Source organism: Pogoniulus pusillus, chromosome 35 (genome assembly GCF_015220805.1).
Source record: "Pogoniulus pusillus isolate bPogPus1 chromosome 35, bPogPus1.pri, whole genome shotgun sequence".
Taxonomy (NCBI): Eukaryota; Metazoa; Chordata; class Aves; order Piciformes; family Lybiidae; genus Pogoniulus; species Pogoniulus pusillus.
In genome coordinates this window covers 1,492,702-1,507,058 of record NC_087298.1, presented here as the reverse complement: position 1 = coordinate 1,507,058, position 14,357 = coordinate 1,492,702, and the positions used below count along the sequence as shown (strand labels likewise).

At 59.9% G+C, this 14,357-nt stretch overlaps 1 protein-coding gene across 1 annotated transcript in view; it reads right to left on the bottom strand.

Annotated features, from left to right (window-relative positions):
* Positions 1-51: 51 nt before the first annotated feature.
* WDR31 (WD repeat domain 31) overlaps positions 52-14,357 on the bottom strand; it is an 18,409-nt gene continuing 4,103 nt past the window's right edge. The window contains exons 2-10 of the mRNA XM_064170930.1: positions 13,959-14,037; positions 12,557-12,686; positions 10,568-10,642; positions 8,900-9,044; positions 7,788-7,888; positions 6,776-6,843; positions 5,496-5,637; positions 2,172-2,334; positions 52-298 (exon numbers count right to left, since the gene is read on the bottom strand). Of these exons, the coding sequence (XP_064027000.1) occupies positions 138-298; positions 2,172-2,334; positions 5,496-5,637; positions 6,776-6,843; positions 7,788-7,888; positions 8,900-9,044; positions 10,568-10,642; positions 12,557-12,686; positions 13,959-14,037 (1,064 nt within the window). The 3' untranslated portion in view covers positions 52-137. The remainder of the gene's footprint in view (positions 299-2,171; positions 2,335-5,495; positions 5,638-6,775; positions 6,844-7,787; positions 7,889-8,899; positions 9,045-10,567; positions 10,643-12,556; positions 12,687-13,958; positions 14,038-14,357) is intronic.

Here is a 14,357-nt window from a genome sequence, read left to right as displayed (position 1 = left end):
CCTCCGAGGGACAGGTCCCTGCAGCCAGAACGCTGCCACCTCCGAGGACAGGTCCCCGCAGCCAGAACGCTGCCACCTCCGAGGGACAGGTCCCCGCAGCCAGAACGCAGCCACCTCCGAGGGACAGGTCCCCGCCGTCAGAAAGCTGCCACCTCCTCCAGGGCCAGGCTGGTGCCGTGGCGCAGCCGCAGCAGGTGGATGCCCGAGGCGGAGCTGGCACAGAGCAGTGTGGAACTGTCGCAGGCGGCCAGCGACGCCAGCGGCCCCGACCCCTCCAGGCACAGCGTGGCCAGGCAGGCTGGGGAGGGAAGAGAGAGCTCACCTGGGACACTTGGTCTGCTGAGGTGACCACACCAACCTCCTGCTCTGCCCGTGTGTGCCCAGCTGCTCGCCTGGGGTGGGTGAGCTGCCCCCGGCACTGCCCCGAGTCCCTGCACCCAGCAGCCTCAGGCTCTGCCCTCTGCAAGGGACTCTCCACCCACCGAAGCCCCCCAGAGGAGCTGTGCCCTGCCCAGGCCGGCTCACAGGGATACAGGCTGAGGAGGAAGCAGGGAGGGATGGACGGACAGACGGACGGGCAGGCAGAGCTGCAGGGCTGGAGCCATTCCCAGCAGCCCTTTTCTGCCCACATTGCTTACGGGCCAAAAGTTCCTCCTGAGCGCTGTGCCAGGCTCACGATGCAGCTCCGGTAACACCTCCAGCAGGGGCAGAGAACTCAGATTCACAGCACCCAGCCCCAGCAGCTCTGCTCCTTCTGCCCATTACCCACCACCCCCACCCCCCCCCCCCGAGGCAGCATCTGAACGGGCACCAACCCCAGGCTGAGCTGCTCACCCAGCTGGCACCAAGCTGCAGGCAGCTTCTCTCCTGCTGACTTAGATCCCCTCCAAGAGCAGCTGAGCTCAGGCTGATGGCTTGGGGGGTGGGGGGAGTGGGGGGTAGGTGGTCGCTAAGTTGTTGAGGCAAAAAGGGTCGAAAACAAAGCTGGGGCCAACCCCACAGCCCCCTCAGCCTGCAGTGGGAAGGGGTGGAAGGAGATGAGGCAGGAGCTGGGAGCTTGTCTGTGGGAGATGCTCAGATTTCTGCTTTCACGCTCTGCTAAATGAGTGCATCTGGAAGTGCTCAGCCACAGGCAGTGTCTAATGCTGGTGACTGTGAACCTGAACTGCCTCCCAGGAGGTCTCTGCCTTCTGCTCCAGGCATTACTAACAAGCCTGCTGCTATGGCAGGGCTTGGCAGGTCAGCAGCCTTCGTGCCCAGCTCAGGGCAGGACACTGCCCTCACGGTGCCCTGCAGCAAGCAGAGTTAACCCTGAAATGCCCACAGCTCCCCTCAAGAGGGTGACCACAGAGAGGGCAGCTGCTGAGCAGCTCCTCCCTGCACAGCTTCTGCTCTTCCCACTCCATAGCTGTGGCAGTCCTGGAGTTCCTCTGCTCCCTGTTCTTATCATTTGTCCTTTCATTGCTGAGCTTGGATGGAGCTTTAAAAGCCATCTTGTTGCTTCCTTTTACTGCAGGAAGGACACCACCTGGCACCCCCAAGGTTACCCACCCAAACACCCTCCTTCACTGGAGGGCAAGCAGAAGAAGCCCCTGGGTTGCTCTGGGGCTTATCTCCACCCTGTGCTGCAGCTGGGTTAGAGTAAAGCCACAGATTTAGAGTCCCTGAAGGGTTTGGATTGGAAAGCCTCTTAAAGACCATCCCATTCCAACCCCCTCCCACCAGCACAGCTTGCTCAAGGCCTCATCCAGCCTGGTCCTCAACACCTCCAGGGAGGTTGTGGAGCACAGAAGCACCCAACGTGATCAAAGATCACGTTGGGTGCTTCTGTGCTCCACAACCTCCCTGGGAAACCTGTGCCAGTGTCTCAGCACCCTCAACCTGTGCCAGTGTCTCACCACCCTCAACCTGTGCCAGTCTCTCCCCACCCCCACTCTCAACAATTTCTTCCTCATCTCAGCCTCAATCTCCCCTCTTTCAGCTTGAAAACTGTCACCTCTCATCCTGTCACTACACTCCCTGCTGAAGTCCCTGCCCAGCTCTCCTGTAGCCCCCCTCTAAGTCCTAGAAATGCCCCATGCCAGGCCTCACGGTGCCCATCACCACGTGGAGCCTGAAACAAAGGAAGCAGCTGGAGGCTAAGACACAGACCCGGCAGGAACCTCCGCTACCTCCGGTGTCTCGATCCCAGACCTTCACTGTGCTGTCACAGGAGGATGTGGCGATGCTGGGGGCTAGAGCTGGGCCCCGTGGCAGGAAGACACAGGAGGTGGTGGTCTGGAAGTGTCCTTTGTACTCCCTCACCTGGCTCCTGGTCTGCCGGAGGTCCCACAGCTGCAAGGCAGGAGGCTGCAGTCAGAGCCCAGCTGCGTTGCTGTCCCTTGCCAGCACGGAGCTGGCTGACAGAGAAAGGAAGATGGGTTTGGATCAGGAGCTCCTTGGCAGTGCTCAGTGTGTGATGAGTACCACTTGTGCTCAGTGTGATGAGTACCACCTGTGCTCAGAGTGTGATGAGTACCACCTGTGCTCAGGGTGTGATGAGTACCACCTGTGCTCAGGGTGATGAGTACCACCTGTGCTCAGAGTGTGATGAGTACCACCTTTGCTCAGTGTGATGAGTACCACCTGTGCTCAGTGTGATGAGTACCACCTGTGCTTAGTGTGTGATGAGTACCACCTGTGCTCAGTGTGATGTCTACCACCTGTGCTCAGTGTGTGATGAGTACCACTTGTGCTCAGTGTGATGAGTACCACCTGTGCTCAGAGTGTGATGAGTACCACCTGTGCTCAGTGTGTGATGAGTACCACCTGTGCTCAGGGTGATGAGTACCACCTGTGCTCAGAGTGTGATGAGTACCACCTGTGCTCAGTGTGATGAGTACCACCTGTGCTCAGTGTGATGTCTACCACCTTTGCTCAGTGTGTGAGGTCTACCACCTGTGCTCAGTGTGATGAGTACCACCTGTGCTCAGTGTGATGAGTACCACCTGTGCTCAGAGTGTGATGTGTACCACCTGTGCTCAGTGTGATGAGTACCACTTGTGCTCAGTGTGATGAGTACCACCTGTGCTCAGTGTGATGAGTACCACCTGTGCTCAGTGTGATGAGTACCACCTGTGCTCAGAGTGTGATGAGTACCACCTGTGCTCAGTGTGATGAGTACCACCTGTGCTCAGAGTGTGATGAGTACCACCTGTGCTCAGTGTGATGAGTACCATCTGTGCTCAGTGTGATGAGTACCACCTGTGCTTAGTGTGTGATGAGTACCACCTGTGCTCAGTGTGATGTCTACCACCTGTGCTCAGTGTGATGAGTACCACCTGTGCTCAGTGTGATGAGTACCACTTGTGCTCAGTGTGATGAGTACCACCTGTGCTCAGAGTGTGATGAGTACCACCTGTGCTCAGTGTGATGAGTACCACCTTTGCTCAGTGTGATGAGTACCACCTGTGCTCAGTGTGATGAGTACCACCTATGCTCAGTGTGATGAGTACCACCTGTGCTCAGAGTGTGATGAGTACCACCTTTGCTCAGTGTGATGAGTACCACCTGTGCTCAGTGTGATGAGTACCACCTGTGCTCAGTGTGATGAGTACCACCTGTGCTCAGTGTGATGAGTACCACCTGTGCTCAGTGTGATGAGTACCACCTGTGCTCAGAGTGTGATGAGTACCACCTGTGCTCAGTGTGATGAGTACCACCTGTGCTCAGAGTGTGATGAGTACCACCTGAGCTCAGTGTGATGAGTACCACCTGTGCTCAGTGTGTGATGAGTACCACCTGTGCTCAGTGTGATGAGTACCACCTGTGCTCAGAGTGTGATGAGTACCACTTGTGCTCAGTGTGATGAGTACCACCTGTGCTCAGTGTGATGAGTACCACCTGTGCTCAGAGTGTGATGAGTACCACCTGTGCTCAGTGTGATGAGTACCACCTGTGCTCAGTGTGATGAGTACCACCTGTGCTCAGTGTGTGATGAGTACCACCTGTGCTCAGTGTGATGAGTACCACCTGTGCTCAGAGTGTGATGAGTACCACCTGTGCTCAGTGTGATGAGTACCACCTGTGCTCAGTGTGGTATCTACTACCACCTTTGCTCAGTGTGATGAGTACCACCTGTGCTCAGTGTGTGATGAGTACCACCTGTGCTCAGTGTGATGAGTACCACCTGTGCTCAGAGTGTGATGAGTACCACCTGTGCTCAGAGTGTGATGTGTACCACCTGTGCTCAGTGTGATGAGTACCACCTGTGCTCAGTGTGATGAGTACCACCTGTGCTCAGAGTGTGATGAGTACCACCTGTGCTCAGTGTGATGAGTACCACCTGTGCTCAGAGTGTGATGAGTACCACCTGTGCTCAGTGTGATGAGTACCACCTGTACTCAGAGTGTGATGAGTACCACCTGTGCTCAGTGTGGTATCTACTACCACCTTTGCCCTCAGCTCCTGAGGAACTTCAACCCCTGGAGGCTTTTCACCATCAGCGACCATTGAGTGTGTGCCCATAGCCACCAGAGCTGATGGGATGGGCTGAGATTGTGTGGGCAGAAACCCACACCTCCAGCCTGCTCCTGCCCTCAGCCCTGCTCTCCCTGGCAGGGGATGGGCTCAGCTCATGTGCAGGGCTGAGAAACTTCAGGACAGAATCCCTGGTTTGGAAACACCTGGAGCAAGGGACTCCTGACAGGCTGTCTGCAGGAACTTCTGTGCTGCCTCTGAAACAACAGCCCAGGGCATCCCTCAGCATCCCTGTGCCCTCTGTGCTGCCACTGAAACAACAGCCCAGGGCATCCCTCAGCATCCCTGTGCCCCCTGTGCTGCCACTGAAACAACAGCCCAGGGCATCCCTCAGCATCCCTGTGCCCTCTGTGCTGCCACTGAAACAACAGCCCAGGGCATCCCTCAGCATCCCTGTGCCCCCTGTGCTGCCACTGAAACAACAGCCCAGGGCATCCCTCAGCATCCCTGTGCCCCCTGTGCTGCCACTGAAACAACAGCCCAGGGCATCCCTCAGCATCCCTGTCCCCTCTGTGCTGCCGCTGAAACAACAGCCTAGGGCATCCCTCAGCATCCCTGTGCCCTCTGTGCTGCCACTGAAACAACAGCCTAGGGCATCCCTCAGCATCCCTGTGCCCTCTGTGCTGCCAACTGAAACAACTTAGAATCACAGAAATGGTTTAGGTTGGAAGGGATCTCAAAGCTCATCCAGTTCCAACTCCCTGCCATAGGCAGGGACACCTCCCACTAGAACAGGTCACTCAAGTCCTCATCCAGCCTGGTCCTCAACACCTCCAGGGAGGTTGTGGAGCACAGAAGCACCCGTGATCAAAGATCACGTTGGGTGCTTCTGTGCTCCACAGCCTCCCTGGGAAACCTGTGCCAGTGTCTCAGCACCCTCAACCTGTGCCAGTGTCTCCCCACCCTCAGCCTGTGCCAGTGTCTCATCCAGGGGCACCCCTCAGGAGCATCCCCGGGGATGCTGCAGGGACACTCACGGTGGCCTCGCAGCCCTGCCCCGCCGAGCCGCTGCTGCTGCTGAGGCAGTACCGCCCGTCCTGGCTGGCGTCGCAGCACGTCTGCAGCTGCTGCTTGGCTGGGAAGCTGTGGGCCACCTGCAGCTCTCGGCTGTCCCAGACCCTGTAGGAGCAGGAGAGGGGAAAGGGGACTCAGGTGGCCATGGTGAGCTTCCCTCTGTGCCCTCCCGCACAGTGCCCGGCTCTGCCCTTGCTGCCATCCCTCCCGGGGCAGGTCCTCTCCTTCCTCCCAGCAGAGCAAGCTCCCGAAGCTCTCCCTGCAGCCTCACATCTAGCTCATGGCATCACAGAGAGCTTGGGTTTGGAAGAGACCTTAGAGATCAGCCAGTCCCAAGCCCCCTGCCCTGGGCAGGGACACCTCCCACTAAGCAGGCTGCTCAAGGCTCTGCCCAGGCTGGCTTTCCACACCTCCAGGCTTGCAGCCTCCACAGCCTCTCTCGACAGCCTCTTCCATGCCTCAGCACCCTCCTGGTGAAGAATTCTGCCTAATGTCCAATCTCAGTCCAGCTGCTTGCAGTCTGAAGCCCTCAGCCCTCAGCCTCTCCCTACCTGCCTCCATAAAAAGTCCTTCTCCAGCTCTCCTGTAGCCCCCCTCAAATCCTGGAAGGCTTCTGGGTCCAGCCCTTCCCCACAGCAGTGGATCTCCCCTGGGTCCATCCCTCCCCACAGCAGTGGATCTGCCCTGGGTCCATCCCTCCCCACAGCAGTGGATCTCCCCTGGGTCCGTCCCTCCCCACAGCAGTGGATCTCCCCTGGGTCCGTCCCTCCCCACAGCAGTGGATCTCCCCTGGGTCCATCCCTTCACCACAGCAGTGGATCTGCCCTGGGTCCATCCCTCCCCACAGCAGTGGATCTCCCCTGGGTCCATCCCTTCCCCACAGCAGTGGATCTGCCCTGGGTCCATCCCTCCCCACAGCAGTGGATCTGCCCTGGGTCCATCCCTCCCCTACAGCAGTGGATCTGCCCTGGGTCCATCCCTCCCCACAGCCCTGTGCTGAGCTCTCTGTTCCATAACCTCTCCTTTTCACCTGCAGTCACCACCCTCTGCTGCTCCCAGCCATGAGTGTCCCCACACTGTGCTCCCCTGGCAAGGGACCATGCTGCACGACTGAGGTGAAGCTGGGAGGTGGCTTCTGGCCCCCTGAGCAGGGCACAGAGACCAGCTGGGCATGGCAAAGGACCCAGGAAGCAGCCCCTGGTGCCCCAGGCAGGCCCCTTCTCTGAGTAGCCACGGCAGGTACCTGATGGTTTTATCCTCTGAGCTCTGGATGAGGTATGGCTCCCCAGGAACCCAGCAGAGATGTGTCACCTGTGGAGAGGAAAGCAGCAGCAGGAGCCACCTCTGCCTGCAGCCCTGCCTGCTGGCTGCCTGCTGCCACACAGCCACCCAGCCCCTGGCCTCTTCCTCCTCCTGCTGGGCTGTCAGCAGGAAGTGTTGGATGGGGCTGTGCAGCCTGCAGAGGAGGAGGCTGCAGGGAGACCTCAGAGCAGCTTCCAGTGCCTGAAGGGGATGCAGGAGAGCTGGGGAGGGACTCTGGACGAGGACTGGGAGTGGCAGGACGAGGGGCAATGGCTTTGAGCTGGGAGAGGGGAGAGTGAGAGTGGAGAGGAGGAAGAGATTCTCAAGAGTGAAGGTGGGGAGAGACTGGCACAGGCTGCCCAGGGAGGCTGTGGCTGCCCCTGCCTGGAGGTGTTCCAGGCCAGGCTGGATGAGGCCTTGAGCAGGCTGTGCTGGTGGGAGGTGTCCCTGCCCATGGCAGGGGCTGGCACTGGATGAGCTCTGAGGTCCCTTCCAACCCAAACCAGTCTATGAATCTATGAAGCTCTTTCCTGCTTCCCACCAATGCAGTTCCCCTCCAGGGTTCAGTCCCAGGGCAGCTACTGAGGTTATCTGTGGACAGGGAGGTGCCAACAGGACACAGAGCCATGGGGACAGGGGTACCACGGGGCACCAGAAGTTGGTGCTCATGCCAGCTGCACTGCTGCCCTGGGAGGGCAGCCCCCACTGCACGCTGTGCTCCCCTGCAGCCCTGCTGTCTCCCGGTGCCTGTGCTCCTGGCTGTTGCCTGGAGAACAGCCTCCAGCCTCACACTGCTCTCCCCAGGGGCACAGCAACCTCTGCAGTGCCTCAAGGGCTTCTTGCAGCACCAAGCTGAGGGCAAATTCCCCCTGCACACACAGCATGACCGAGCAGCCAGCCAGGGGGACACGGCGGGGAGGGTGGAAGGGAGGCAAGGAAGCAGCAGCTCCTACCAGGTTCCTGGAGATGGCAGCTCTGCCCAGGCACTGCCCCGTGGCTGTGTCCCACCTGCACACGCTGTTGTCTCGGGAGCCCGTGCAGAGCTGGGAGCCATCTGCAACGAGATGCACACAACCACACAACCCTCAGCTGGAAGGCAGCCCGGGGGGTATCCAGCTCCAGCCCCCTGCCGTGCCCAGGGACACCTCACACTGGATCAGGTTGCCCAAAGCCGCATCCAGCCTGGCCTTAAACACCTCCAGGGGTGAGGCTTCCACCACCTCCCTGGGCAACCTGTGCCAGGCTCTCACCACCCTGATGGGGAAGAACTTCTTCCTGACATCCAATCTGAATCTCCCCTCCTCCAGCTTGGATCCATCCCCCCACTCCTATCACTACTCTAAAAAGTCCCTCCCCAGCTCTCCTGCAGCCCCCTTCAGACACTGGAAGGCCACAAGAAGGTCTCCTCAGTGCCTTCTCCTCTCCAGCCTTCACAGCCCCAACTCTCTCAGCCTGTGCCCACAGCAGAGCAGCTCCAGCCCTCTGCCCATCCTCGTGGCCCTGCTCTGGACACCTCCCAGCACCTCCAGATCTCTCCTGTCCCAGGGGCTCCAGGTGGGGTCCCAGCAGAGCAGTGCAGAGGGAGAACATCAATCAAGGGTCAAGGAAAGGTGCCCAGGAATCCCTGGGGAATGGGTGCGTGGTGCCCTGCAGGGTTAGGCACTGTGAGCCAGGAACAACTGATAACCTTGGAGGAGTTACACCATAAACCTTGGGCCAGAGCCTGTGTAAAATAACACTACTCAGGGGGAGAGAAAGAGGAATTTATGACACGCTGACCTGATTACATTGCAAGGTCTGCTGTACTGATAAGGAGCCAGAGCATAAGGATTCCTGTGCTAATGAGAGGTTTTAGCCAGGCAGAAGTTGTGAAACCTTAGCAAGAAGCTGAGTTAGAATAACCAATCAGCAGTATGCATGAGAAACTTAATGAACCAACCACTGAGAGCCTTCTGTATAGAACAGAACTGTACTGACTATAAAAGACAGTGGATTTGTTACAATAAAGGGAACTTTGTTGGCATCCAAGAGTCTCCCCGGCCCCTGTTGCAGCAGTGCCCCTCACCTGGGCTCACAGCCAGCCCAGTGACCACCAGCTGGTGTCCTGGGAAGCACTGGCTTGGCCCTGCAGTCCCATCCAGCTCCCACATCAGCACCGTCTTGTCCCGGGAGGCGCTGAAGACTCTGCTTGAGCCAGGGGCAGAGGTGACCTGCCAAGGACAGGGAGGGAGAAGCCAGTTAGCTGCCCCCCCAGCCCAGCAGTGCCTGAGGAGGGCACAGCACTCCTGTGCTGGTGTCAAACGCCAGGATGAGCAGAAACAAGGCTGGGGAGAGCCTGACCTTCAGACTCTGCTTTGGCCATGCTGCCTGTGCACAGGCCACACTGCCCGCCCCGCCCCCCCCCCCGGCCATTCGTGCTGGCTTCTGCTCTGCCAGGTCCTGGCCACAGGCAAACCTCACCCCAGAGTGCCAGGGGAGCAGCTCAACCCCAGCCTGCACTGGGGCCATGCCTGTCTTTGGGCAGTGAGGGGCTGTGACCCACCAGTGGTTCCCATGTCCTTGCAGAACCAGGGGGCTGGGTGGGTGCTCCTGGATCCTCTTCCTCACAGATCACTCATTGGATGGGAAAACACTTCCCCAAAGCCCCAGTACAGCCCAGTGCATGGTGCTGGGGATCATAGAGGCCTGGAATGGTTTGGGTTGGAGAAGCCCTCTGAGATCATCCAGTCCAAGCAGCAGCCCAGCACCACCATGGCCACTGAACCATGGCCCCAGGTGCCATGGCCACAGGTTTCTTGAACACCTCCAGGCATGGGGACTCCATCACCTCCCTGGGCAGCCTGTGCCAACCCCTGACCACTCTGGCAGCAAAGAAACTTTTCCTCATCTCCAACCTAAGCCTCTCCTGGCACAATTTCAGGTCCTTTCCTCTCCTCCTCTCACCTGATACCAGGGTGAAGAGCCCAACCCCCACCTCACTGCAGCCTCCTTTCAGGGAGCTGTAGAGAGCAATGAGGTCTCCTCTCATCCTCCTCCTCCCCTCCAGGCTGAACCACCCCAGCACCCTCAGCCACTCCTCATAAGCCCCTTTGCCCCTCCAGTATCCCAGCACAAGGGACCAATGGGGACTGTCCCCATCCTTGCCCACCAGCCCTGCCATGCACACCTGGAGCCCCCCTGCACAGCTGGCTCTGGGTCAGGATGCCAGAAGAAGATTCACTGTTCCTGGGCACGGCTGGAGTGTAGAACAGTGCTGAGCCTGGTGGAACCTGACCTGAAGAACTGCATCTCTGCACCAGGTCCTTGCTCTGGTGACTGCTCCTGAGGCACTTCTCTCTTGCAGGGCAGGTGTTTAATGCCTGGAGGGGTTCAAAACCTGCGTGGAAGTGGTGCTGAGGGATGTGGTTTAGTGACAGTGGCTTAGCAGTGGGTGGGATTGTGAGCTCCAGGTGAGTGGTTGGACTTGATGACCTCCAAGGTCTCTTCCAGCCTGACCAGCTGTATGGCTCTGTGGTTCTGTAAGCCACGTCCAAGCCTCCTGGATCCCTGTTTGCCACTCCACGCTGGACAGCAAAGCATCAGCCCAGACCTTGGGGAACCCCAAGGCGTTCTGAAAGCCCAGGGCCTCTTTCTGACAAGCAAGCCAAGGCTCTGTGGGTGACAAACCATCGCTCCTGGCTCCCCGGTGGCCGCCAGACCGCAGCAGAGCAGACGCCGCCGAGCGGCTGCTCACCTTAGTGACCTCCCGCTGGTGCCCGAGGAAGCGGCGCAGCACAGCCCCGGATCGCCAGCTGCAGACAGCCACACGCTGCGGGGAGAGGAGAGGTCAGCACAGCCCCGCATCGCCAGCTGCAGACAGCCACACGCTGCGGGGAGAGGAGAGGTCAGCACAGCCCCGCATCGCCAGCTGCAGACAGCCACACTGCGGGGAGAGGAGAGACCAGCAGCGGCAGCGGGGTCAGCACAGCCCCGCATCGCCAGCTGCAGGCAGCCTCACTGCGGGGAGAGGAGAGACCAGCAGCGGCAGCGGGGTCAGCACAGCCCCGCATCGCCAGCTGCAGACAGCCACACTGCGGGGAGAGGAGAGGAGAGCAGCAGCAGCGGGGTCAGCACAGCCCCGCATCGCCAGCTGCAGACAGCCACACTGCGGGGAGAGGAGAGACCATCAGCGGCAGCGGGGTCAGCACAGCCCCGCATCGCCAGCTGCAGGCAGCCTCACTGCGGGGAGAGGAGAGACCAGCAGCAGCAGCGGGGTCAGCACAGCCCCGGATCGCCAGCTGCAGACAGCCTCACTGCGGGGAGAGGAGAGACCAGCAGCAGCGGCAGCGGGGTCAGCACAGCCCCGCATCGCTAGCTGCAGACAGCCTCACTGCGGGGAGAGGAGAGGCCAGCAGCGGCAGCGGGGTCAGCACAGCCCCGCATCGCCAGCTGCAGACAGCCTCACTGCGGGGAGAGGAGAGGCCAGCAGCAGCAGCGGCAGCGGGGTCAGCACAGCCCCGCATCGCCAGCTGCAGACAGCCTCACTGCGGGGAGAGGAGAGACCAGCAGCGGCAGCGGGGTCAGCACAGCCCCGCATCGCCAGCTGCAGACAGCCTCACTGCGGGGAGAGGAGAGACCAGCAGCAGCAGCAGGGTCAGCACAGCCCCGGATCGCCAGCTGCAGGCAGCCTCACTGCGGGGAGAGGAGAGGCCAGCAGCGGCAGCGGGGCGCAGGGCACGGAGCAGCCTGCAGGCTCCTGGTTGCGCTGCACCAAGACCTGTGGACAGCCCCAGCTAGGAGACAGAGCAGGTTCTGGTTGGGAGCTCCCGCAGCACACACAGCTGCCTGCAGAGCCTGCCTGCTGCCAGGCAACACAAGGGGGACAGCCTGGTGATGCCAGGCCTGGGTGGGAGCTTGGGGTGTGATCTGAGCTTATAACACTTACAGGATCAGAGTGGTTTGGGTGGGAAGGGACCTTTAAAGCTCGTCCAGCCTAAGCCCTCTACACTAGGCAGGGACATCTGCAACTACAGGAGGGTTGCTCAGAGCCCTACAGAGCTTGACCTGGAATGGTTGCAGGGGTGGGGCAACCAACACCTCTCTGGGCAACCTGGGCCAGGGTCTCACCACCCTCAGTGTCAAACATTTCTTCTTTATATTTCACAGAACCCAGCAGGGTGGGGCTGGAAGGGACCTCTGGAGATCACCCAGTCCAAGCCCCTGCTCCAGCAGGGCACCCACAGCAGCTTGCCCAGGAGCACAATGGCCAGGGGGGGTTTGGAAGCTCTCCAGAGCAGGAGACTGCACAACCTCTCTGGGCAGCCTGCTCCAGGCCCCCAGCACCCTCACACCAAACAACTTTCTCCTCCTGTTCAGATGCAACCTCCTGGGTTCCAGTTTGTGCCCCTTGCCCTTGTCCTGTCCCTGGGCACCACTGACAAGAGTCTGGCCCCAGCCTCTTGCCCCCCACCCTTTAGCTCTTTTTCAGCATTGCTCAGCTGCCCTCTGGGGCTGCTCTTCTGCAGGCTCTCAGCCCCAGGGCTCTCAGCCTTGGTTTGATCCCAAGTGCCCCCCAGGATGCCCTCCCTCTAATCTCATCTTCTCTCTCTAAACCCAGCTCCTGATGAAGTTGCTGCCCTTCAGGGACCGTTTCAAGCTCACCTTTAAAGCGCATTTTCTTAGCCTGCCTAAGCACCCTCCCGGCCGTGCCCGTGCTGTGTGCCCGGTGACAGGGGCAGCTCACCTTGTCCCTGCCTCCTGACACGCAGAGGTCCGCGTGGAGAGCAGCCACGGAGGTGACGGCGCCGGCGTGCACGGGGCTGTGCTGCGGGGCGGCTCCGGCGGCTCCCGCGTCCTCCGCGCAGCCATCGGCCCTGCGGCAGCACACACGGCCCAGCTGCTGGGGGCTCTAAGGCACAGCCCAGCTGCCCGGGGGGACCAAGGCAGCACTGTCTGGGCTGCAGAGTGCCAGTGCCTGCCTTTGGAAAGCCAAGGACAAATGCATCTCCCGGGTGAGGAGAGATGGAGTGGACCCATCCCAGCCCCACAGCTGCTAGATCAGACGGTTACTGGCTGCATGCTGGGGCAAAGTGGGACAGGAAAGCTGCTCCCTCCCAGCCCCCACTTCCACGAACGTCTCTAAGGCTCTCTGCTCTGGCACCAGCCTTGCCAGGCACCTTGAGTCCCCCTTTCTGCCACCGGGCAGAGGTCAGCCACCTCGCTGCCGGGCACTGGACTGTGCCACCCTGCTGGAGAAAGCTGCTGAGGCTCTGAGCAGCTGGGAGAGCTGGGCCACACTGCTGCCCCTCAGCCATCACAGAGCATGGCCTGCAGCCCTGCTGCTGTGCTGGGCTACCTTTTGCATTCCACAGAACCACAGCAGGGTGGGGCTGGAAGGAACCTCTGGAGAGCATCCAGTCCAAGCCCCTGCTCAGGCAGGGCACCCACAGCAGCTTGCCCAGCAGCACAATGGCCAGGGGGGGTTGGAAGCTCTCCAGAGGAGGAAACTCCACAGCCTCTCTGGGCAGCCTGCTCCAGGCCTCCAGCACCCTCACACCAAATAACTTTCTCCTCCTGTTCAGATGCAACCTCCTGGGTTCCAGTTTGCGCCCATTGCCCTTGTCCTGTCCCTGGGCACCACTGACAGGAGTCTGGCCCCAGCCTCTTGCCCCCTACCCTTTAGCTGTTGCTGAGCACTGCTCAGACCCCTCTGGGGCTGCTCTTGTGCAGGCTCTCAGCCCCAGGGCTCTCAGCCTTTGCTCCAGGCCCCTCAGCAGCTTTGCAGCCTCTCTCCAGTAGTTCTCTGTCTCTCTTGAACTGGGAAGCCCAGAACTGGCCACAGGACTCCAGATGTGGCCTTACTAGAGCAGAGTAGAGGGGAAGAGAACCTCACTCAACCTTCTAGCCACACTCTTCTGCCCCTCAGCAGACCATCTGCCTCCTTGGCCAGGAGCCCACACCACACATTTCAGTCCCCAGAAGCTGAGCAGGCTGCAGAAGTGAGGGTCACAGTGGAAATGTGATTCTTACACTGAGCAACAGCACTGCCCCCATGGCTTTGCTGCACTCTCCATGCATCTGCTGGGCCCCATTCCCTCTCACCAGGGTTTATTACCTCAGGGCATGGTCTCCTGGGGCTATCTTACCTGTATTTGGAGGTCTGGAAGCTGATCTTACTCTGCAGTTTCCCCATGGCCCTGCACACCAGCACAGCTCTTGCTATGGCTGACAGCAGCGAGCATCACAGCAGCACCTCGAGTGCCTGGGGAGGTGAGGAGACAGCACCACTGCAGTCCAGAGAGGCTTCTATTTCTTACATCCATGGCTTGGGATCTACATCTTCACTTAGAGGAAAATCCTCAGAGGAGGGGACATCTGGAGCTCCCCAGTCAGACCTTCTGCTTGGAGCAGAGCCAGCTTCAGAGGTGAGCTTACAGCTGAGCTTAGGAAAGACCCAGGCTTGGGGGGGCCCTGACAGAGATGGAGCTGCTGCCTACTGTCTCCCTACTCTCCCTCCACTATCTCCTCTTGGCTTCCACATCTCC